This window comes from Myodes glareolus, chromosome 19 (assembly GCF_982192425.1).
Source record: "Myodes glareolus chromosome 19, mMyoGla1.1, whole genome shotgun sequence".
NCBI classification, from domain to species: domain Eukaryota; kingdom Metazoa; phylum Chordata; class Mammalia; order Rodentia; family Cricetidae; genus Myodes; species Myodes glareolus.
This window is the reverse complement of record NC_142044.1, coordinates 59716000-59740766: the sequence shown is the minus strand read 5'-3', so window position 1 is coordinate 59740766 and position 24767 is coordinate 59716000. Positions and strand designations below refer to the sequence as shown.

General features: G+C 43.3%; 1 protein-coding gene across 3 annotated transcripts in view; it reads left to right on the top strand.

Moving 5' to 3' along the window:
- Nucleotides 1-24767, top strand: part of Slc38a4 (solute carrier family 38 member 4) — a 73899-nt gene that overhangs the window by 28577 nt on the left and 20555 nt on the right. For 2 of the 3 annotated variants that reach the window (XM_048444746.3, XM_048444745.3), the window contains exons 2-4: nt 18952-19182; nt 23264-23354; nt 23856-23971. In XM_048444746.3, the coding sequence (XP_048300703.2) occupies nt 19064-19182; nt 23264-23354; nt 23856-23971 (326 nt within the window). In that variant the 5' untranslated portion in view covers nt 18952-19063. Of the gene's footprint in view, nt 1-5748; nt 5909-18951; nt 19183-23263; nt 23355-23855; nt 23972-24767 lie in introns of those variants that run through there. The other variant, XM_048444744.3, reaches the window with a different exon arrangement.

Here is a 24767-nt window from a genome sequence, read left to right as displayed (position 1 = left end):
TTCCTCCACGTCCCATCTTGTCAGAGCTACACCAGAGCTACAAGAGCACAGAGTGTGCCCATCCTCCTGAGGTGTGAAGTGAGGTCCTCACGCTTGTGTGGCAGGCACGCTGCCCACTGAGCATCCCCACAGCCTCTAGTAGGCTGAGGACCACCATTTCAGCAAGCTTTTAGGATATACGATTTAACTGGATGGCGGTGGTGCGCCGCTTTAATGCCAGCACTCAGGGGGCAGAGGCAAGCAGATCTCTGTGTTTGAGGCCAGCCTGGTCTACAGAGTGAGTTCCCAGACAACCAGGGCTACAGAAAGACTCTGTCTCAAAAAAAAGTTATCATTGAATGTGAATATTTAGGATCTCCATAGACTGTCTAAGCTCCCCTAAGTTTCAAAGACCTTGCTGCTGTTATTCCGCAGGTCTATTTGAGTGAAAGCCTGGCGTGAACTTTTGACACTTTTTCCTGTGTCATTTCAGTGTGAGAGTGAGAAGTGAGATGCACAAGAAAGCTCTGTTTCAAGGGGAAAGCAGAGAATGCCAAGGCCTTGTACCGCCTTCGAATGAGTATTTCTGTCAGCTGAGGCTAAACACAAGTTTCTGCTTGGGTCGGTGGCAAAGTCAATAAATTTGTCAACCTTTACCAAACCTGTTTGCTAATTTTGCAATGTAGTTGTTGGTTTCTAAATGGCCCATTGGATAACTACAGAGGTGGCGTAGGCCGGGTTGAAGAGAGAAGAAGGCTGTCAGGTTCACAGTCTCCCCAGAAGTCATCAGGTTACAGCAGCTCCCTCGGAGCACCGAGCATGGCAAACCAGCCCTCTGCCTCCTGGGGCCTAGACTGAGAAGCCCTTTGGTAATGGGAGAATCACAATGTGGACTTTTACAGATTTCATCAAATGAAGCAATTCATGTAGTAATTTACAACGTATGTGTGCTAAGACATGAAAAAAGAGAAAAGGATGGAAGGGTCCCAAGTTTTTTACCGTCTTCTACTAGGCAGATCTATCAGGAATCTGGAAGAACCAGTAGAAGAAACTTAATAAAGTTGTGAAACGTATGGGTGGTTACTTTGGGTGGGGGGGAGAATGTACTGAGACTCTAAATCTTAAAATAGAAGCATCTGCAATGCAACTGCAGCTTAGAAATCCCATTTCAGATTTTGTTAAATTAAATGTGTTTCCTGCTTCAAAAAATAAAACATTCTAATAGGCCAGTATTCCATGGAGGACTGACCTGGTCTACTGAAGCAGGGCTGGGGATGGAGCGGGAAGGCACAGAGCCCTGAGTTCCAGCCCCAGCACCGAGTAAGCTGGGTATGATGGGCACTCTTGGAAAAGCCAGCATTCAGGAAGTAGATGCAGAAGGATCAGACGTTCTAGGTCATCCTCCACTATATAGCAAACTGGAGACTAGCCCAAGGTACATGAGACCTTGCCTCAAACAACGAGTAGAAAAAGAAAGAAGAGGAAAGCAGGCAAACAGAAACAAACCCTTTTCTGTTTACAATTAACAGGATGCACATGGCTCTTCACGTAATATTCAGTTTTGTCTTCTGTTACTTATTTTTTATTACTTATTTTTTATTGCTATGCAAGCTGAGGCAGAGAGTTTAGAACCACGGGAAGATATCCGCACAGGACACGTGCACCTTCACTGCCCAGCGAGTGGTGTCCTAGGAGAGCGCGGGGCACACGTGGAAGTGCCTAGCTCACTCTTGCCATGGTGTGGACAATACAGGGCTCCGTGATTTGAATTTTGTAGGAACATTTTTTGAGCATTTCTTCGTGGATTTTTTTTTCCTTTTTGTAAGAGCCAATATTTTACAAAGGATGACTTTTATCCCTTTGGAGTACCAAAGTTGTAGCATCAAAAAAGATCAATATTCTCTTCCGTACGCTGAGTCTGGAAGCCAAAAGGCACAGGGCAGATACTGGGTTCCGAAAAAATTTCAGAATGCTATTTCCTGCTGAATATTTAGGGATTCCGTGTGTGGCCAGGCTTGGTACACTAGTACACTGTATAGTCATTTCCCTGCACTTGGACTGAGGCAAACACTGAGAGTGTACTGCAAAACTTGGTATCTACTTCATAAGCTTCTGAATTTATGACCCTAAGGTCATAAACAAACAAAAAAAACAAAAACAAAAACAACAACAACAAAGAAAGGTCAATGACAAACAGTAACTCTTCTTGAAGACATGCGCATCATGAATACAGTATGGTATAGAGGATTGTGTAAGTCAGGTATGCCAGTACAGACTCAGAATGCCGGCACTTAAGAAGTAGGGACAGGAGGATCACGAGTTCAAGGTCACCCTAGACAACATACCGAGACACTATTTCTATAGACAAACAAATGCATCACATATAGCATAGAAACGTTGAAAAAAGAACACAGAAAGCTCAGATAACGTGAAGAGACTTTGAAGTAGAAGCAAGGAGACCAAGTGTGCACTCAGGAGTAAAAGATCACAGGCGAATGTTACAAAGTTATTGAAAAATAAACCACTTGGTCTCTTAGTCACCACTAGGGTTGTGTGTCTTCTTCGAATTCGGCTGTCACCAGAACTCATTTCCAAGTATTATTTTGATCCATGACTAAAATTAGAAATTTGGATACAGTCAAGATGAGAACAGGGTTATTTTCTCTGTAAAATGCCAAGGTGGTCAGGCTAGGGTTGCTCTGGGTTTTGTTTTTTATTGTTGATTGGTTTTCTGAAGTCCCTTTGAGGACATTATTGAAGCTGACATTTCAGACAGAATATTTTGATTGTTTTAAATAGGGGAAATATGGGTAAGTTCTGATTCAACACACTGATGTGCTTTAAGTCTTGTTTGACTCGATAGTTTTGTACTTACAGTTAATGACATGCTCCTGGGATACCCACTCTCTGAGGACAACAGCCAGAAATGAAGGAAAGCCCTTTGCTCTGTGAGGAAAAAACTGGATTTCAAATTTCTGCTTTCTCCTAGTGCAGTTATACAAAATTCATAGCCTGTATCATGAGCTAGAAAAAGTGATTTAAAAAAAATAAGAAGAAAAAAGTCATCCCTATTGACTTCAATTTTAATCCTTTTTATCTTCCTTTCTGCCACCATTCTCAGACAGGCCAGTTACACAAACCCCAAGCATCCTGTCAGTCACCCTTGCCCGCACTCTCAGCGACACACCCATCACCTCCCTGTGAACTACCCTGCCAGCTTTATTGTGTTCTTCCGATGATTGCAAGACCCCCGCATCATAAGCACCTGTGTTCCCAGACTCAGTGTGCTTCTATGGGGATCACTTCAGTCCATCCTCCCGTCTGGTCAGAAGGCTCTACTCTGGGCAGAAGGGTTCTCACATTGTCAGAACCTGTCCCTTTTCACTCAGGATGCCTTTTGCCTTCTCTCTGCCCACTGGGATCTCAGATGGCCTTTCCTCTCAGCCAGAGGCCCCAAAGCTCCCTGAGAACTTCCTGGATGACCTTAGCCCCTAGCACACTTCCTTTGATGAGTCCCAGAGGACACTGTGCAGTTAATCTGCCATTAACTATGACAGGGCCTGGGGAGCCAAGGATGCCTTCATGGGAATATGTGTGTCCTCAGTCCCAAGCCTGTGCCCGCGTTGACCAAAGCATCTGCCCCCATTTGTGGGCTCATTAACTCGTAAGTTCCTTTAAAGGGAATCAGCTAAAGTGTTTGTCACCTCATTAGCCAAATTTGCTCCTTTAGCAACCCTTAAAGCTACATCACTTTCACCTTATTTATTTTTATTTTTGAAGAAAAGGTCTCTCTATGCAGCCCTGGCTGTTCTTTAGCCTAGAACTTACTATGTAGACCAGGCTGGCCTCAAACTCAGAAATCCACTTGCCTCTGCCTTGCAAATAGTGGGATTAAAGGTGTGCGCTGCCATGCTTACCCATCATTTTCACCTGTAAGAGACAGAGTTTGTGATCCTTTACCTCCCTTTATAATAATACTTCAACCGCAGTAGACCCTGACTGAACATTTTTGCTATGTTTTAAAAGTTATAGCAGCATAAATCTACCACCCGATGCGTGTGAAGTTATACTCTGACATGATCATGAGAAATAACCATGACATTAAGTTTTCATATATAATTCTGTTTTTCTTACAGAAGGGGAGTTTTTCTGCCTTTTGTCAAGGCCAGACCATACCATTTCTTTACTAATTTGGCACATTTTGATGTGCAGAAAGGGTCTATAGAAAAACAAATGGGCTAACCACAAACCTTGGCTGTTTCAGCTAGTTCCCCCAGGTGTAGGTTTGATTTTAAGTGAATGTTAGAAACTTAGTGATTAAAATTTTGCTACATAGGAGTAGGTTGGGCTCAAAGAGTCCATGGAAGTCCATTTGCAATCTTAATCTAACATACTAACTGCTTTAATTACTCATTACACTTAAGAATAAGAACGATGAGGAAGCTGAAATATAAAATGTTAAGGGAAGTAAAATGCTTGAAGTATGCATGCGTTTACCAGCTCCCAATGTACTGCGAAGACACTGTATGGCAAAGTTCTCCTCTCTGGAGTACGTCTATGCTGGCTCGGTGGGCCAACTGGGAAATGGGATTTTGCTAGAAGTATTTAATTTTCTAAAATTACTGCAAATCTTTGCTGGTTTATCTCATCCTAATTTGATAATTTTGCAAACGGTATGAACCCCTAAATTGGAAAGATCACAGACGATGGAAACAGTCATTTGAAAAGGAACTTTTTGGGTTTCTCAGAAATTCATGCATGCATTCTTTTCTCCCTGGATTACAATAGCTCTCTTCCTGGGTGGGGGTAGGGGAGGAGCAAAAATAAAAACAACGGAAACCTCTGGAAGTGAAGGACTCACTGTTCCAGTAGGAATAAAGGCATCATCTTCCAGTTCATAAGCCAAATGAGCAGGCGAGAGAGGAAGAGAGACGTGGGTGGGCCCACGTGCCTCTAATGTTTTGTGTTTCGCCTCAACTTAGGAGTTTCCTAGCCAGAGGACAATGGGTTTTATAAGAACAGGAGTTGACGGACTGTAGAGACAAAATCATTGCTTCTGATTGGGTATGAGGTTTATTTAAGCCGTAAATATTTATAAGGCAAAGAGCCTGGTCTGGGTTGGCTTCCATTCTTTCTTATCTCCCTTTCAGAATGTCTAGCCGGTAGATTTTAACTAAAGATAGATTATTTGCCAACACATTTGAACTCCTCCTCTGGTGTGCAGAGAGACAAATAGGTTTGTTTTCTTTTAAAGAGAAAATATACGCATTTAGAAATTCTTCGCAAACATTCACAACTGGTTTGCTCAGCATTCCGCCTCTGCTGAGTCAGTGGGCTACCAACTCCACCTCCTGGCACCTGCAGTGACTCGGGACTGATGGAGGTTCTGTCACTCTGTAAAATTTTCTCTGAACTGGTCAACAATGCAAAGGAAAATAGTGCTCCTGTGTAACCAGTATCATCTGTACCTTCTATGACATTCTACAGTGTGACTGTTCAATGTCTATTATGTTTGCTTTACATTGTCAGTTCATAATATTTGAAAAGTTAATGCTTCTTGATCTATCCGCTGACCACACAACAGAATTTTTGAATGCAGTGTGACAGCAAAGTAAAACACCCAATTAGAGTTTCGTTGTATAAAAGCCAAAATTCTAAAAGCAAATAGAAATTGGTGTGACCAATGCTTAAGCCAAGTGTGCAACAGCGAACCAAGTTAGCGTCCTCTCTCTTTTAAGCTGACGCAAGCTGGCCTGAGGGAGGTGTTGGGGCAAGAAGGTGTTGGTGTTGATTGGCTTCTGTTGTTCACTCCCACGGCCTTTAAATCATTGTCTGCTTTCCAAAAGTTCAGATAAGTCACCTCTCTGACAAGGGTCTGCCATCCCAAACAATTCATGGAAGACTGCACAGGACCGGATAAATTATTAAGGTACAGTTGGCTTTACGTACACGTTCACAGAGTGACAGTAGCGTCTGCTTTCTCCTTTACCTTGTGTTGACTGCTTAGTCATGACAAATGAAAATGTTTGGAAAGACTACATGGATAACGTTTAAGAGATCAGTTGGATATATTGTCAGACATTGAAATGATTTATCCAGATCCCAATTGCACTTTTCTATTGCTGCAAGTGGTTTCGGGTCTGATCAGAAAACTGGAGAGTGGTTAATAGGAAAAGGAAACACTGCAAAAGCAGCCAGCAGTCTCACAACTTGTGGCTTCCGGCAAGTCGCTGACTATAATAAAAATTAGGAAGAGGGATATGGTTGCAGAAGCCTGTATTCAGGTGACATTGTTCAACAAGACCCACAAATTAAATCAAAGAAGCAATGTCCTCTGAGTGAGGGTGGGAGTGATGTCTGCCCTTTCTACTGAAGAACAGGCTCTTTGTCTTCCCTTATCTTTTCAATGTGACCATTTTCCAAAGAACATTTTTTTTTGTTTTTTCCAAGCCAAAGAACATTTTTTAAAAAGAGTAAAGTCATAAGAAGAACCTGTGTGATTGAATAAATATACATAGGACTTTAGGTTTTGAAGGACTAGAATCGGTGATGTAGAACAGCTGTTCTCAAAACTGCCAGGAGCAGGAGCTTTCCACATCTGTGCATTAAGTATCTGATAGAGGAGCTAATGGTGGTTTCCATGAAGAAAAAAAAAAAAACTAAAGCAAAACCAGCAATGCTTTACAAGTCAGTGGAAACATTCCAAACTCGAAATATTTCATATTCTTGGACAGTGTTTTACAATGAACCTTCTTGACAAGTTAAACAAAGTTAGCTGCATTTTCTTCCAGGGAGATTACAATTCTTTTATAACTCAGAAGCCTCCAGTCTAAATTTATAATTTACTTATTTCTAGAATTTTCTTCATAGTACTTAACCTCCTAAAAAGTACAATGTCAGCATTTAAGGTTGTGATGGCTGAACGTGAAGGGTTTCTTCAACTGTGTTTTACAATTTGTGCCGAGGGTTATTGAGATTGGTTATTCTTAATATATGTGTAGTTTTAATGGAAGTGAAAATCATTTATTTGGGGAAGAAAAAAAAAAGTCTCTCCAGAGGTGGCCTTGAATCTGTTACGAATGTAGACGTTTGGGAATGTACTGTATTCACAGTTGTGGTAGGGTCTTAGACATCACTAATTTATTTATACGGCATCAAGAGTTTCCTTTGACAAGATCCTGTGTGCTGTGTCCCTGTATGTTCTATAAAATGGCTGTTGTATGAGAAAATAAGGACTAGAGTGTGGCTATAGGTCTCTGCTTAAGATGACCACATCTTCACCTGAAAAAAATCTAGAAGGAAGAAAGCATATTCCAGTTGTATGAATGGTCTTCTCTCCCTACTCTTAGCAAGCATACCGTACTTTTGTTTTACAGCAGGGCTTCCTAGCTCACCCTGGCCTAGAATGCGCTCTGTAGCCTCCGCTGGTCTCACACTCAAAGCAATCCTCTGTTGGGTTTACAGTCACATGTGTCCCCCTCCGCCCACTGTCACCTGGCTAAGCATGTAATCTTTGTGGACAAAGTCTCAGTATAGGGTCTGTTTAACTGGAAAATTTCCAGTTCTTCCTAGATGTTATTTCTAAGCTGCCTCAGTATCGGACAGAGAAAGAATACTAAAATACTAAAGTGAATCTGGGAGGGTTCTTTTCCAAGAACCCCTCAGACACGCACGTGTGTGTGTGTGTGTGTGTGTGTGTGTGTGTGTGTGTGTGTGTGTGTGTGTGTGTTTGCTAGACTGACTGGACGGTAAGTCTCAAAAGCCCTCCTGTCTCTGCCTCCTTGGTGCTGGACTGCAGACACCTACCACCATGCCTGGCTTTTTATTCAGGGATCAAACTCAGGTCGTTCAACTTGTGCAACAAGTATTTATGAACTGGGTCACCTCCCTAGCCCCTCACAGTGTTTCCATAGAAGGTAATTTCATGGAGAAACAGTGAGTTAGAGAACCAATTTGTCTTGCTCTCGAAGTGTGAGTAGGATGTACTGGGGAAACTGAGGCACTTTAACATGAAGATAATATTAGATTGGTTTTCATGCAAACATTCCATTTATCTAATGTACATTTTAGATGTGACTTTAAATCAGTTCCTCAGATAGAATATAATTCGGCTTCAAGTTTCATGGGCAGCTACGACTCACTTGCCAACCCAGGGGTCAGTGCCACGTTGGCCGTCTGCTGCCTGTGCCAGGCTTTTGGAATACACTCGTCAACACTGAGATGGTCTGAAGGACCAGACCAATGACAGCGGTGGAAAGCCTACCCTGACGTCACCAACTTCCCTTCCACTGCCCCTTATCAGATAGGACAAATGTTTGCAGTCCCCAGAGAAGGTCGTCACTCCAACTTCTGACTCAGGACAGTTCTGTTTACCATTTTTGATGTCTTGGTTTGGTGATGAGCCACAACATTTGAGAAATTTCTTGTTTTGAGGATCTTCCACCATGAGCTTCTTAGTAGCGATTCAGAGGGAAAAAACCCTAGCTCTGTTGATAACCAGGGTTTGGATGGGAGGAATTTGCTACCTGAGACGCTGGCTAACAAATGCGCTAAACTGAAAGTCTGCTGACATGACAGTGTCCTGTTGCCACTTTAAGTTTTGACTTTGCGTCGCCATGGATAGAGGATTGGTACCTGAGCTGTTGAGCTCTGTGTTGGATAATCTAGCCTGCTTCTCTGTGACTTCTTCATGTCACAGAGAGACTGAGCTAGAATGGAAAGGAAGGTTGAAGGGCAGAGAATTCTGTCCAAACTCTGGCTTGTAGAAGTGTTCAGAAGCATTTTAGTGGCAATGAAGCTGTTCTTACTCTTGGTGATCAGATAAACTTGCTGCCTAATTTTGAAATATTAACCATACACACCCCCAAAACTAGCAAGCCTGTGTCCCCATGTCTGTAATGAATACAATGTCAAGTTGCTTTGGTGTTGGCAGAATATAACAGCAGGCACCGTGCCAAATGCTAGGAGTATGTAGTGTGCACACCTGGCACCTGCTCCCTTCCCATGAAGCTTCCTCCCTAGCTAGACAGATGGCTGTTTGTCAGATAACCACACAAGTGCAAATGTAAGGCCAGGATGTGACGATCCCTGCAGGGGAAGAGAGCATGCCCGTGAGAACGTGCGAGCGCTCATTCACATGTGTGTCTCGACAGGGTTTTCCAGACACATGGCTTTTTAAGTTGCCCTAGTTAAGCCCTGGAGATGCCTCCTTAGGAATACAGGGAAGAGAGTTAACACATGAAGAGGTTCTGAGGTGGCAAAGAAACTGAAAGATGCCCAGAGAGTCTATGAATGTCAACTGTGATTGGATCTTAGTACTCTTTAAAGAGTACGGAGTCCAGAAAGGTATGGATCATCATCACTTCAGATTAGTGATCTAGAGCAACAGTGGAGGTGGGTATGTTCTCTGTGGAAAGGATGAATAGGACCTGGCTATGGGTTGGCCTGGGTAGGGGGTTAAAGGTCAAAGACTGGCCAGTTCAAGAGTGGGAGGAGTGAGAATATGAGCAAAGAGGTCAAGACCATGATGAGGACACCCATCGAAACATCTTACCTGAGCTAATGGGAACTCGCCAACTCTGACTAGGGAAGGAACCAGCAACTCTGACAGGGAAGGAACCAGCATAAAACCAAACTAGACCCTCTGAATGTGGGTGACAGTTGCATTGCTGGGGCAGACTGCAAGATTTATCCCTACTGCTTGTACTGGCTTTTTGGGACCCCATTCTCTTTGGATGGATACCTTGCTCAGCCTAGATTACTAGGGAGGGGCCTTGGATCTTCCCCAAAGCAATGTGCCTTACCCTCTCTGAGAAGTGGATAGGGAGTGGGGTGGGAGGGGATGGGAGGAGGGGAGGAAGTGGGAATTGGATTTGGTTGTAACATGAAAAAAGATAGTTTTCTTTTTTTTTATAAAAATAAAATAAAATAAAGAACCATCAGAAAAGAGAAGAAAAGAAAAAGGAAAGGTGACCACTCAGGTTGACCAGATAGCTTGGAACAGAAGTAGAACTTTTTGTGTGAGCAAAAACCAAAACCAAAGACCTCTTATTTGTGGTCAACGTTGACTTGAATTTTTTCAGTCTTGAGTAAAAAAGAATTTTTTCCGTCTTGAATAAAAAGAACTATCTTTCAAAAGAAAAAAGAGAAAAGAACAGGGCCTGGGCATGTCAAGGTTGAAGACCAGCTTCATCCAGTGAGCACCCAGTAAATAAAGTTGCCAGGTGCTAAGTCAGGGAGCAAAATTTAGACCCACAGAAAGGAACTTTTTCAGCCCTGGTGTTTGCCAGCACTGTGTTCTCTATCTTCCTTACATGCCCCTATTTGCTGATTTATTTCAGTAAATATTTAGTCAGAGAAAAATAGCAAAGATGTTCATGGTGCTATATGTAAAAGCTTGCTGTTTTCACCTCTTTTCTTTAATAGGGTGAGTTCCTTGAGTTCAGACTCTGTCTTAGATCACTCTATGTGACTTTCCAAGTTCCTTGTTTGTATTTCAGCCTCAACATTTATGAATGAATGAATGAATGAAGCCACTGTGAAGCACATTCACACTGAAGTCTGTGCATGTGACTAACATGAATGAATGAATGAATGAATGTGGCCACTGTGAAGCATGTTCACACTGAAGTCTGTGTGACTAACATGAATGAATGAATGAATGAATGAATGAATGCCACTGTGGAGCACGTTCACACTGAAGTCCATGCATGTGACTACCTTGAGGTTACACTGGCGATGATGATGTCACCGAATCTTCCCAGACGCGTACTGTGCCCCAGGCAATCGATTTGGAGTATTTCATATGTCATAGTGTTCTGATGCTGTTGAAATTGTGCTTAGTCCTTTCAACTAGGTCAGCAATCAGGTATGCAGAGATGAAAATGGGCTACACACTTGTGAATGCTCCTTGGCCATGGCCCAACCCAGGATCGGGAGCTGAGTCCTCAAGCTATTGCATGGGTTATATCATTCTCCAAAGAGATTTAGAAGGTGTCTTATATACGGTAAAAGCACTATAAAAACAAGTTCTTTTTCCACCTTGTTTACAAGGTTTGCAAGAGTTCTGAGAGCATGAGGCCCTCTTTCAGGGTCTAAGGTGAAGTATACATGTTAGTATGTATGTTCAAATGCAGATAAAGACAGTGATGGGAATCTGATTATTCGAAGAAGGAAAGGGATTCGAGTTTATTGAGGACCTCCTACATGCTAATCTTTGACATACATTACCATACTTAAACTCCCATGTTGCTGGTTTTGATGGTAAATGATATGACTTCCATTTTTGTAGAAGCGGGAAGTCATTGGGTAGGTAACTGGGTCAAGATTTATACCTAGCTCTATTTGCCACCAAAGATGAAGTCCCTGTTCACTATCCAGGCTTTAGTTCTCTGTGTAGAAGGAGCAATAGAGAGAAGGCCACTCAACACGTGTGTCCATTCCTCATCTGTATATGCAGATAGAGCAGGACTGGTACCCACCCGAGAGGGCTGCTGTGAGGATCACCTGGGGTGATGTATGCAAACCTTAAAATAGACCCTGGCCTGCTCTACACACAGAGTAGGTGCCATGTGAGGTTTGGTATCTTCTGGTTTAGATCCCAGGATTAGCATGGTTTTCGGTGAATGATGTAATAAAGAGAAATGAACTTTAGCCGAAATCCTGGACTGTGGACCAAGGTCTTAGCCCCGAGCTTCCACAGAGGAGCCTTCCCTGATTGTCAGACTTTGTTGGACCCTGTAATAGAACTTATAAAATTCTGTAGATGGGATGGCTGGATAATTGATAGAGTAGAGGGGGAAAGGCCAGCTTGGCCACTGTGATTGACAGGTGCAGCTGGCCTGAGATAGCAGAGTACAGCATCTTCCCCGAACTATAGACCAGTGTAGCTATGATTACTCGGCGAGGAGAGTGTGGAGCGAGATAAAACCAGAGAGAAACAGATCACATAGACGGTAACACTGTGTAGGCTTGTGAGAATGGGGATGGTGTTACAGGGCATTCAGCAGGGGAAGGATATGATGAACTCCAGAAGTGCACTCTGCCTTTGTGTGTGTGGAGAATGGAATGGGGAAGGGCAGGCAAGAGCAGGTTCAAGCTCAATTAGGACATGTCTCCCTGGACACGTGATGGTGGAAGAGATGGAGCAAGGTAGACCAGTTAGAGAAAAACTTGAGTTGCTTTTAAACTCACCTAGACTTTGTGAAGGACTGGAAGTTGGGGTCAAAGGGGATATTCATGGTAATAAACTCCTGCTTTTGGCCCAGATAGCTGCACCTGTGTCAGCGTTCTTAGATTAGCTTGCGGTGGAAGGGGAGGAAGATTTTAGACAATGTGGAATTAAAATATTGAGATATGCCGATGTCAGTTAGGCCGCCGGTCACATGGAAGTACAATTTAGAGGTGAAGCCTGGGCAAAGATGTGGTTTGAAAATCTTCTGTGTATGTATGTGTTGAAGTCGAGGAATCAGGACAAATGGGAGGTGAGCAGTCGGTACTAGTTAGATAATTGATAGATGTGGTCATAATAGATTGTGGGAATTGGTCCATGTGATAATGAGGACTTAGAGGTCCTACAATGTGTCATCTGCAAATTAAAGAACTAGAAGGCCTATTTGAATAATTTATCCTGAGGCTACAGGCCTCAGAACCAGGTAACTATATGCACAAGCCACTGGATGTGAAGACCTGTGGCCTAGGAACATGATGGATGTTCCAGGTTAAGGAGGGACAGTGAATTTGTCCCCTCTCAACCTTATTGTTTTGTTCAGATTCTTGGGTCATTGTTTCAGGCTCACGGGCTTCACTGGCAGAATGTCTTCTTTACTGGGCCTGTTGATCCAGATACTAATTTTTTTTCCAGAAACATATTTATGGACCTATTTTTGAAGGACAGTCTCTTTCCAGCTTTCTGGCTATATCATAGCTCCATTAATTTCATGGCCTCTAGAGAATCAAGCAGTGAGATTTGAAAACAACAACAACAAAAAATGCATTGTAAAAAGCAAGCCCGTGGAAGGTATGGCAGGTGGTAGCTAGTGATATCATCTCGTGGCAACTCTGAAGAACTCAAAGAAACCAGAAAGCAGATAGAGTTGGGAAATCTGAGAAAGGGGGCAAGCCTCAGGGCAAATGTGTTTTTTTTTCTAGAGGGTGCTCTGTTGCAACACCAGGTCATGTCAACATCTTCAAAGAGGAGCACAGGTCACAGGTGACCAGTGACAGCATTCACCAAGGAACCTCGCTTTGGGGTACTGTCGTCTGTTTGGGCTTCCATTTTTCAAATTTGCTTTTTTTCCAGAGTATTTCATATATATGCCCTATATTTATGTCATTTCCGCCCCCTTCACCTTCCGGCTCTAACTTCTCCTGTGTTCCACCCACCTCAAGCTCATGACCTCTTCTTTGAAGTACACGTAAATACATACATCTATTTAAAAACAAACCCTATGAGCCCACTTCGTGTCGCTTATATGAACATGTGTTTAGGACTGACTACTTGGGAACTTGACCCTGGAGAAGACAGATTCTCCCCCTCTCCGCAGTAGCTCTTCATCTCTGGGTAGGCCTTGTGGCCTTTCCCCTGTCCAAGTTGGCATGTCAGTTGGTGTGGTCATTATGAAGGTCTTGTTTAGGCAATCCTACTGCTGAGATTTCATGGGTGGGTACACTTTCCCTGGTTGGTCTGGAAGATACAGGAGTCCTGGTTCTCTCTCTCTAATGGTCTTTCCATCCCTTCCTCAGCGATGTTCCTTGAACCTTACAGGGGGTTTGCACTATAGACGTACACGTTTGGACTGTGTATCCATGGTCACTTATTCTCTACATATTAACCAGTTGTGGATCTCTGTAGTAGAGAAGAAACTTGTTTGATGAGGGGTGAGAAGTGTACTTCTCTGCAGGTACAAGTATCTAGAACACAGTTATAAATTATATTGGCTTAGGAAAATGGTGGCCTGCTATCTTCTAACCTTAATTCTGTCATCTGGTCCATCAGGAAGACCTGCAAAGGACTCTCTGGTGAGTTCTTGAGCCTTGACAACTAAGAAAGGAGTGTACCAAGTAGGAATGGACACCCCAGTGGCAGCCGTACATGGGAGTAGGTCCTGCAGGGTGTTCCTTCCCCACTTGGGGTCTCCTCACACACACGCACACACACATACACACACACACACACACACACACACACACACACACACACACACACACACACAAACACACATGCTGCAGAGGAGCTGCTGTACCAAAAGGTCATCCAAGAAGCAAGCGGCACTGAACCAAGCCCACAGGCCTGACAGCCTGGATACCTGCTGTCTCATCAAGTTCTGAAGATGCCGATTCAATAGTTTTAGAAAGAGTTTGGAAAACATTGTGTCCATAAAAATCAAACAACAAAAAGAAGACCTGAAAAGTGAAAACAAGGGAGAGAAAAAAGTTATCAGTGGAAACTAAAAGCATGTCTTGTCAGGTCCAAAAGGAACTAGGGACCCATGGCTAACTGTGATGCCTGTTAGCATACCAAGGTGCCCGCTGGCCTCCAGGGTCTCTCAGCATCCCAAGTACCTGTTACAGAGTTCATACTGCCATCCTGGATCTTCTCACCCTGCTCCCTGTAAGGGCTATGAGATTAGCTCCAGCCCTTACAGTCTCGTTTAGCTCATGGGCTTCCTTTTTCCAGCTTCTCATTCCTATATAACCCTGCCATTTTTGGCCATATGCTCTCTTAGTCTCAATCCCCCGCCTCTCTCTTGGTCCTCTCTTTCTCTTTCTCTTTCTCTTTCTCTTTCTCTTTCTCTTTCTCTTTCTCTTTCTCTTTCTCTTTCTCTCTCACTCTCTCCCCTCTCCTCTCATGGCCTTAGTCTACTACTTTATCTCCCTGCTCTAGACTCTTCCAGATGCCCCTGGCTGTACTTCTCTCCTATCTACAATAAACCCCACCCCACTTAAACCTCCCTTGTGAGGTCACGTCCTCACTTTATACATCTGTTGCTAAAACTCCCCTCACACCTCAGGTGCAGGGGCATCTGAAAGAGTCCAGAGCAGAGAGAGAAAGAAACAGGCTGGACATCTCCAAGGAACGGACAGAATTGTCAGCTAGATTGAAATTAAACGATATACCCAAAAATACGTTTATTGTTTGGGATGCGACATTGAGAACTTATACCCGAATGTGGATCAGTAAGATGAAGAAAATGGAAGACACAGCGGCTACTTGATTGACAGCTTGAAGTTGAAAACATCCTTAAGATGAAGATGTGTTTCATGCATCTCACCTATTGCACGGGTCAGCTTCCTGTTACTATGGCCAAAGGTGTAATGAGGTTAAAGTAGAAAGGGAGAGTTTGGACTCAGGTTCAGAGTTTTCATTCACTTGTCCTTCTTATTCCGGACCTGCGGGAACGTCGTTTTCATGGTGGTAGCATGTGGCAGAAGAGACTATTTATCTCATGGTGTGCAGAAAGCAAAAAGAAACATGGAGGGGGGTGTCCTTCAAAAGCCAGCATCCAATGGCCTGAAGAGTCTGCATTTCCTCATAGCGCTACAGACTGACAACCAAGCAACCAAGCTTTCAACATAGCGGCCTTGGAGGGACATTCAAAGCTGCATTGTCCAAGCACAACGGTTTATCCACAGCAAACTAGAGGACTGACTGTCTTTTTTTTTTTTTAATTAATTTATTTATTATATATACGCTTTCCAGAAGAGGGCACCAGATCTCATTACAGATGGTTGTGAGCCACCACATGGTTGCTGGGAATTGAACTTAGGACCTCTGGAAGAGCGACCAGTGCTCTTAACCTCTGAGCCATCTCTCCAGCTCAGGACTGTCTTTGCGCTTATTGTTACTGACTGGCACCTGGAGCTCACCACTGCCTCTTAATGTCTCAAATGAGTCATAGGCAACCCAAGAAAAGACCAAAATTTAAAGTTTTTGAATTTTTTTTCCCTGAGGACAGGTGGATATTGTATCACTTAAAGTCAGAAACACTGTAACTTCATAAGCAGGAAGCAGCTGTCAAGGGAGAAATTGAGCAATCTAGACCAAGTGGCCTACAATAGATTTGAATAACCGTAGGGGACGAGGTAAGATAGCTTTAAATAATGGCAGAAAAAAACAAGTGGTTTTGTCCTGAAGAAAGCTACATACATGTCTCTTGATTGAAGTCTTCCTCTATCTACTGAATATGATGGATTTTGAAGGCTACCCACGTGTCATTCCATCCTGATTGTTTTAGTTTGGTTGTGTTGCTGTGATAAAACACTGAAGAAAAGCAACTTGTGGGGAGGAACGATTTTATTTTGGCTTGCAGGTTAAAGTTCATCATGTTGGGAAACCAAAACGGGAGCTTAAAGCTGAAAACATGGAGGACCTCTGCTTACTAATACAACCCAGGCTCAGTTGCCTAGGGATTATACCACCCACGGTGGGCTGCCCCTCCTCTCCATATGGGTTAACAATTAAGAAAATCCTTCACAGATTTGCCTATAGGCCAATCTGATGCCGGGGGAGCAATCCCTTCTATAAGTTCCCACCTTCCTGGTGTGTCAAGCTGACAACTGAAGCTGACTTCAGTTAGCTTGTGAAATTTCAGATCAGTGTAAGCAGAAAATAATATTAGCTACAAAGGAACGAGAAGCAAACTAATCAGTAGAGGGCTGAGGTGGAGGAAGAAAGGCCTTCGGCACCCAAAAGGAAAATGAATCTGAATCTGGAATTCACACAGTGAATAAGTATAGCAAAGTCATTCTCCAGGATGGAAGGACTCAGAAGGTCCGTTTGTGAGCAGAGGCGCACGGTGTGAGAATGGTCGCTCCAGGTGGTATTTCAGCACACTGCACCATGAACTGATAAAGGCAGAAGCTGAGTTCGGAGGAGGGGGCTGTTCAGAAAGGAAGAAAAAGCTGGAACCTTGCTTTCAGAATTCTCGTAATGTAGGGTCACGTAGTTAAATGTACCATTTGGGGTTCTCAGGCACGCCATTTACACAATGCGAATGCTGTGAATAGAGGCGATTGGTCCTAAGCGGGAGCAATCTGTCTGTAGATAAACTGGGACAGACTCAGTAGTTTTGTAATCAGGATGAAATAAGTCTCAACATTGTAAACTTTTTTTTTAACTGACACGGTTGAGGGTGTGGGTAGGAGAGAGTACACCACCATCTTACTGTGCACAGTTGACTTAAGTTTAGAACCACGGCTTTTGGGAACTGCCAGCAGAAAGTACTGAGTAGATCCCGTTTGGAAGTGAGACGGGGCAGGTGTGGTGGGCAAGGCACCACCTTGCTCAGTTTCTGTTTGTCTTTCTCTTTTCGAGCATCTACATTTCTTCTTTCTGTGCCTCATGTGTGTCTTCTCTTGACTTTGTCTTACATACTTACTCTACTAGTATTAGTAAAGGATCCAGTTTCATCCTGAAATGCATTTCCTCTGAAACTGTGGGACCTGCTGTTCTTTTTAAATTTGGAACCTGTCTTTATCAAGTTTCTCTTTCTACTCTCTGCTCTTGTGACTCTGTCACTTGAGAACACCTGTTAGCCCCTGTGCCAATCTCCTAACTCCTCCTTCACACTTTTCTTTCTTTATCTCCTTGTGTTGCAATTGGAGTGATTTCTGCAGCTCTCTCCCTACTTTCCAAACTCTTCCTTTAGCTGACTTTTTCTATTTCAATGGCTGCATTTTTTTAATTTTAGAATTGTTTTTTCATAAACTTAACTTTCCTTGTTTCCCAATGTATTGAAATAAATGTTATTTTCTCATTTGGATTTTTTTTATTATTATATCACTTTAGAAATCAATTTTATATTGCTCCGTGAGTTGGAAATTTTGTCCTTTCTGGTACCTTACTGATAGTCGCGTTATTGAGTTTCCACCTGTGTTTTTATCTTCATAATTTGGGATCCTAAGTTCAAGTGTGTCAGTTGCCTTCCACAGATATGCTTTTGGGATTGGTGGGGCATTCTCATGTGTAGGTTTCATGTTTCTCAGGATTTGTGACTTTTTGTGTTCTGGAGCAATTTCTATGGTTGTGTCTCTGCTCAGCATGTGCTTAGCGGGTGGGTAACTCATGTATTAGAATCGCTTCCTTCGAGGACAGTTGTGTTTCTGTTACTATAAGGGCTCAACAGCAACTGAATGCATCTAGCTGGAAGCTTTCCAGAACATTTCCATCAGTAGCATAGGAAGATTTATGGTGTTTTTAGAAAAGGCAAATCCAGCCGGCCCTCCCATCACTTCCCAGTTGAGAACAAAGTTAAGCTTAGACCCAGTGACTTAATGATGGAGCACAGTATAAGAGACTCGTCTCTTTGTGGTTGATAGACACTCAAATTTGAAATAGATGATATCTAATGCCACTTCGAAGGTAAACCCATGTATTTATTTCGCTAGTAGTTTCGGCTATGGCTGGCATTCCGGGTGCCTAGATGCGGCTCTTCTAAGCTCATCCTGCCTGGAGCTGCACATTATCAAGCACTTTGGAGGCTTGAATTCTTTCATGCTCAGTTAAATTAAGGCATCAATGTTCTTTCTAGGTACAGCTCGTAGAGATGCTTGGCAGACCTTCCTTTGTCAATAATTTACTTTTGTCCTCTCCCCTCTGTTTTAAAAAAAGCATGCAATCTGCTTCCACACACCTAAATCTTCACGATGACCGCCTGTCACATCTTGAGATTGCTTTTAATTTATTCCCACGGTGAGATGAAAATTAACTACCATGTTCTTTTCTCTCCTTCCTTCTTTCCTTCCTTGTTCCCTCCCTCCCTTCTTTCTTCCTTTCATTCTTTGTTTCTTTTCTTCTTTTCCTTTTTGTATTAGGTGAGGAAACTTTTCAGGGCATTTTTTTTTTTTTGTGAGGTTTCCAAGAACTTTGTTCCTTTCTGTGTTTTACAGCGAGTATCCACAAAGTAGGAGATTCAGATTCATCGATCCAATTCAAAGTAAATTATAATGGTGTGTTTTGTGCTCTGTTTTCAGAACAGAGTGTTCTGAACGTCAACACGAAGTGGAAGAGCCTTAAACTGAAGGTGCTGTGTAGTATTTACACTGAAGAAGCTCCTGGGTGGACAGGAAAGCGCTGACAGGTCAAATGGACCCCATGGAACTGAGAAATGTCAACATCGAGGCTGACGACGAGAGCAGCAGTGGAGAAAGTATTCAAGACAGCTACACCAGGATGGGGAGCTCTGAAAAGGCGGCCATGAGCAGGTACGGGATGGAAGATCGCCAGGCTCTGGGGCTTGGAAAACCGGGGTCATGGTGGGACGACTGCATTGATTTTGGATCGATGTGAGCTAACAGTGTTGATGTTAACACATCAACTCTGGTCCTTTGTGTGACTGATTGCAAACTGAAGTTACATTGTCCTTGTCTCCTTTGCTAACCCACATCTCACTGACATTAGTGTGTCGTTTATTTATCTTTCGGGAGAACCCTTCCTCAGATCCTTTTTCCTTTGACTTTACTTTTACTTTCTATGTTGTGTGTCTCCAGAGGGTTTTGTTTTGGAGAGGGCTTCTTCCTTCCTTCCTTCCTTCCTTCCTTCCTTCCTTCCTTCCTTCCTTCCTTCCTTCCTCCCTCCCTCCCTCCCTCCCTCCCTCCCTCCCTCTCTCTCTCTCTTTCTTTCTTTCTTCTCTCTCTCTCTCTCTCTGTCTCTTTCTGTCTCTCTCTTTCTTTCTTTTTGGCTTTTGGTTTTTTGTTTAGTTTGTTCTTTTCTCAAAAGCATATCCTGAGTAATATTATTCACAAGCTGTCATGGGGTCACCCATTAAATATATGGCATTTCCTCAGCCTGTTGTCGAGCCTTCCACCCAGGTTTCAGGTCGTTTTATTTGTCCACCAACTGCACCAACCTTTAACGCTCACTAGCTCGCTTCTGACAAGGAGGCCATCTCCTTCCCACTGTGGGGAGGCAGTCCCGAGGGGGCAAAGCCTTCCTACCGATGGCCGGGTGCAGTGCGTTTAGGCATTGGTGGACTAGGAAGGGGTAAATCAAGGCAGTTTCTAAACTCAGTGGCTCCTGAATGTGATAAAACATAGGCCACTGGTATCTGCAGAGTGCTTGCTTGGCTTAGAGGACGATTTATCTTCGTCTGAACTGGCTTTTTCAAGGAATAAGTAACTGTTAGGGAAATAAGGCGATATTCGGCAATTCTGTGTTCTTTTCTTTTACATCATTGCTCTTGGTATGCTGAGCCCAGCTCTGAGGTACTTAGATTCTGCAGGGAATACATGCAGGTGTGAGAGCTGTGGGGGGGATGGGCTGGTGGGGATCCAGCTCAAGAACAGCCCTAGAGCCACGGTGGATTCTGCTGTTTGGCTTCACACAACATCGTCTTAGTACCCACAGTGATGTATTTTCTAACTGAGAGCTCATGAGTAACATGTCATTTTTGTGAATTCCATTCACTTTTAATGGATGGGTTTTGTTTGTGTTTGGTATAGAATGAATCTGTAGTTGTAAAAAGAAAATTCAACACACTGTAGCCTTTGTTTGAGGTCATTTTCCTTGTTTTCAATAGATGTTCTGTCTGATGTTAAAATATTGACATGCGAAGGGCATTTCTCACATACTTTCTACAATGTCAGTTTTATGCCCACATTTCATCTCACACCAAAATAAGAGCATGCAAGTGCCTCAGAAATAAGTAACATGCTTCCTTTCAAATTCTAAATTTTAGAAACCACTCATGCAAAGGAGATTTTAATTTGCTGAGGAAAATAAATCAGGTAGTGGGCACCCTTCAGTGTAGACTGTACTGGAAGAAACACTTGTTTTTATAGTGCGTTGCCCCGTTTTACCCCCTCATCCCAGGCCTCAAGTGTGAGCTGTAACAGCTCCCACATAACTAGGACATTAAACACAGACGGATGGTAGGAGGATTGTGGACACAGAAGAAAACAGCAGCCGGGGCACCGTGGTTCACGTGAGAAACGTGGAGCAAAGCTAGGAAGTGGTTTTTACATGTGCACTCAGCACTATTACTCTGTGGTTCCTGGAAACATACTGAAAGCTTTGTGAGTGTGTGGGCTGTGTTTCAGCTGTACCTCGTATTGGCACCATGTGAGCGTGTGTTGTGTTCTAGCTGTACATTGTATAAGACACTATGTGGGTATGTCTGTTGTGTTCTGGATATATCATGTATTAGGCATCATGTGAGTGTGTGTCTCGTGTTCTAGCTGTACCTTGTGTTGGCACTATGTAGATGTGTCTGTTGTCTTCTAGCTGTACACTATGTGAGTGTGTGTTGTCTTCTAGCTGTACCTTGTACTGACACTATGTGGGTGTGGGTGTTGTCTTCTAGCTGTACCTTGTATTGGCGCTATATGAGTGTGTTCTGTGGTCTAGCTGACTGTGTGCTGTACTCTGGTGCTCAGAGTCACTGCACAGTGCCTCTTCTCCCAGCTCTCTTTGCTGTGCCTCTTTCCTACCACAGTATCTTCAGGATTAGCTCCTATTAGGAAAGGCAACTTGTAAGGCTCTCATGATTTTATTTCTCAGGGCTAGCTTCCAACTCTTTGATTTTACTCTGGAATGTGAGAAATGCCTTAAAACCCACAAAGCACCAGCTAGGAAATCCTTTCCAGAATCAGGCAGAATTGAAGATGTAGTGACGCAGCAAAGACTTGTGCTATATTTTCACAGGTAAAACTATAATGGTGGCAGCCGGCCTTGCTGGTCAGGCCTCTTGGCTCCTGGCACTTGCCTGCTGGAGCTAACCAGTGCAGGAAGGGAACGGCATTAATGAACTGTGCAGCCTCCAGCCTGTTCCCAGGCAGCTCATAATTACAAAGAGCTTTTATGGCTCATGCCTTATTTATTTAGTTTTTATTATTTTATTATATTTTAGTGTTTATTTCTTTAGTTAGTTTTTCAAGGCTAGATTTCTCTGTGTAGCTCTGGTTGTCCTAAAACTCAATCTGCAGACCAAGTTGACCTGGAGCTCAGAGATCTGCCTGCCTCTGCCTCCCAAGTGCTGGCATTAAAAGCATGTTCCATGATATGAGGTGGTTCATGTCTTTTGTTTGTTTTTTGAGACAGGGTTTCTCTGTGTGTACTCCTGGCTATCCTGGCACTCACTCTGTAGACCAGGCTGGCCTCAAACTCACAGAGATCCACCTGCCTCTGCCTCCTGAGTGCTGGGATTAAAGGCATGCGCCTCCACCGCCCAGCAGTTTATGCCTCTTTAAAGTCTACTTTCTCAGTTTTATCTATTATCTACTAATAACCAAAGTACAGTTTCAGAGTAATGGTGTATATGCAAGCTTTATTTGTTAAAACATAAACAAAATAGCACTACATTTCCTCTTTTTTTGTCTAAAATAAAGAAGGCTATAACTAATATAAGAAAAACTATATACAATAAGTACAATAACTATATACAGTATATAAAGGCAATAAATACACAACAATGTCTAGTCCATTTGCATTTGACAAATTCAGAGAAAATATTCCATTATCTATTCTATCTTGGTGAGTCCAAAGTATTGTACATAATTCACTTTCTAGTCTAACTTGAGTGCACATACTCACGTAACCAAATACAACTCAGAGTTACTGTGTAACTATTTTCCAATAAGTCATACAGGCAGAGGCAGATGCAACTGAAAAGCAGGAAATGGCTTCGGAATCCTGCTGGGACTGTGTGATGCCAGGAAGGCCACCGGCAGAGTCTGGCAGATGAACACGCTCCTTCCTGCTCCTCACTGCTGTCAGCTTGCCCAAGTAGGACCAGGCAAGCTCCTCCCACGGGGATATTTGGAGCATCACATGAGAGGAGTACCTGCGCATACTTGTTACATCTGTAAAATTAGAGTAGGGTGCTGCTCTCTGCAGCCCTGGTCTTACGGAGGGCTTGTCCCTAGCACCATAGAAAAATCAATAAACAACAGTAAGTGCATCATCTTATCACAGCATGGCAGTAGTTTTCAAAAACTCAGGGTTGTGACTCTGCACCCTTTTTTTGGAAGGGTTCACAAGAGGTAACGAAACTCAGCCTGGTTATTCTCTTTCTAGCATAGTCAGTGCGTGTGTGTGAGAGGGGGAGGGAGACAGCATATACAGTTTCCAACTGAACATATTTCCTTCCTTATAACATTCTGCATCCCCAAAACTGTTCATCATGCGTTCAGTGCTTGCTCTAGAAGGAAGAGAAGAATGCCTTGGAGCATCGTCTTCCTCGACACAGTTCCATAGATCACCCTGCCCTCAAACACACGTCAGAGCATTTACTCAGATGTTTTTCCCTTTTCTTTGTTTCTTTGGCTTACCTTTCCTCTGCTCGTACAGCCAATTTGCTAACGAAGATGCCGAAAGTCAGAGGTTCCTAACAAATGGATTTTTGGGGAAGAAGAAGCTGGCCGATTACACGGATGAACACGTAAGTGACGCTCTGCTTTCAGGAGGTAAACAGGCAGAAAGGTGTGTGATCTACCGCGGTCTCGGTGGGAAAACAGTGTGATTGAAATTTTCCAAGCCTTCATCAGCACATTCTGTGTTTATTCAGGCCCTTACTGGAATAAAGGCTTGTTTTTCCCGTTTGCCATATGGCTGCATGAATCATTTATGAAATTTATTTGTTTTTTCAAGAAATCCTTCTAACCCAAATGTAATCTGCAGCCATACGTTGTTTTCCTTCTTTTCATTGCTCATCTGTATTTCTGATTTTTTCCTGCAACTTATGATGAAGCCAAGACTTGCATTACATTCAAAATTAAATGTTCTTTTTGAGGGATGAATGGCTTTTACTCGCTATGATTGTGTCTTACTCTTCCATTTGGGGATGCTGTCTCTTCCAGCAGATATAATGTGAGAAGAGTTGCCAGAGGAGAGACTGATCCTCTAGCACACGTTTGCTCATTCTGCCCTTCTTCTTTTCAAGCACCCTGGGACGACTTCCTTCGGAATGTCCTCATTCAACCTGAGTAATGCCATCATGGGCAGTGGGATCTTGGGCTTGTCCTACGCCATGGCCAACACAGGGATTGTCCTCTTTGTGTAAGTGAACATCTATGTCTGTGAAGAGCCAAGCCTGTGTATAACCTGACAACCTGATATGAGTTCTTTGTGAACGAGAGTACTGGGAAAGTGTTAGTAAATTGCTCTTGCTTTTATAGAGATCTGCTACCTGAGGGATCGCCAATGGGGTCTACTCACAGCGCTTGCTCATTTGACCGTCTGTTTAATCAAGTGGCAGAATGTTTATATATTTAACCGCCAAGATGTTAGTGAGCCCATCAGTCCACGGGAAGAAGAAATCGTTCCCTAGAGTAGCTCATCACTTGATGCTCAAATAACGTAGTGTTCAGTGACCAGAAGTATTCCTTCCCAAAGCAAATCTAATTCTTTTCCTTCTAAGGAAATAGGAATTTTCTTAGAATAATCTTAGGAAAGATGACTCATGTCATCTAAGAGCCCCGCATGCCCCGGCCTAATCCCTGTGCCTCTGGGTACCAGACACCAACATACTGGCCTTTGCATATGGCCTCCGAGCCTTCTTTTCTGTCTTCTTCATTTAGTTAACTCCTTATATCTGTGTTCAACCTAACCTTAGTCTTGCCTTCCATCACCTCTGTGACAGGGGCCAGTGTATCGTACCTGTGCCTCTACTGTAACACCCTTGTGTGCTTGCCTGATTTCCTTAGTTAGCGTCTAGCTCCCTTGCTAGACTACAGGACCCAGAGAACTGGCTCCGTGTCTCACCACGCACCCTTTCCTAAACCCTAACACAGTGCCTGGCAAGAAGGATATTTGTGGATGACTGAAGCTTATTTCTAAACTGCTATGCTTTCGC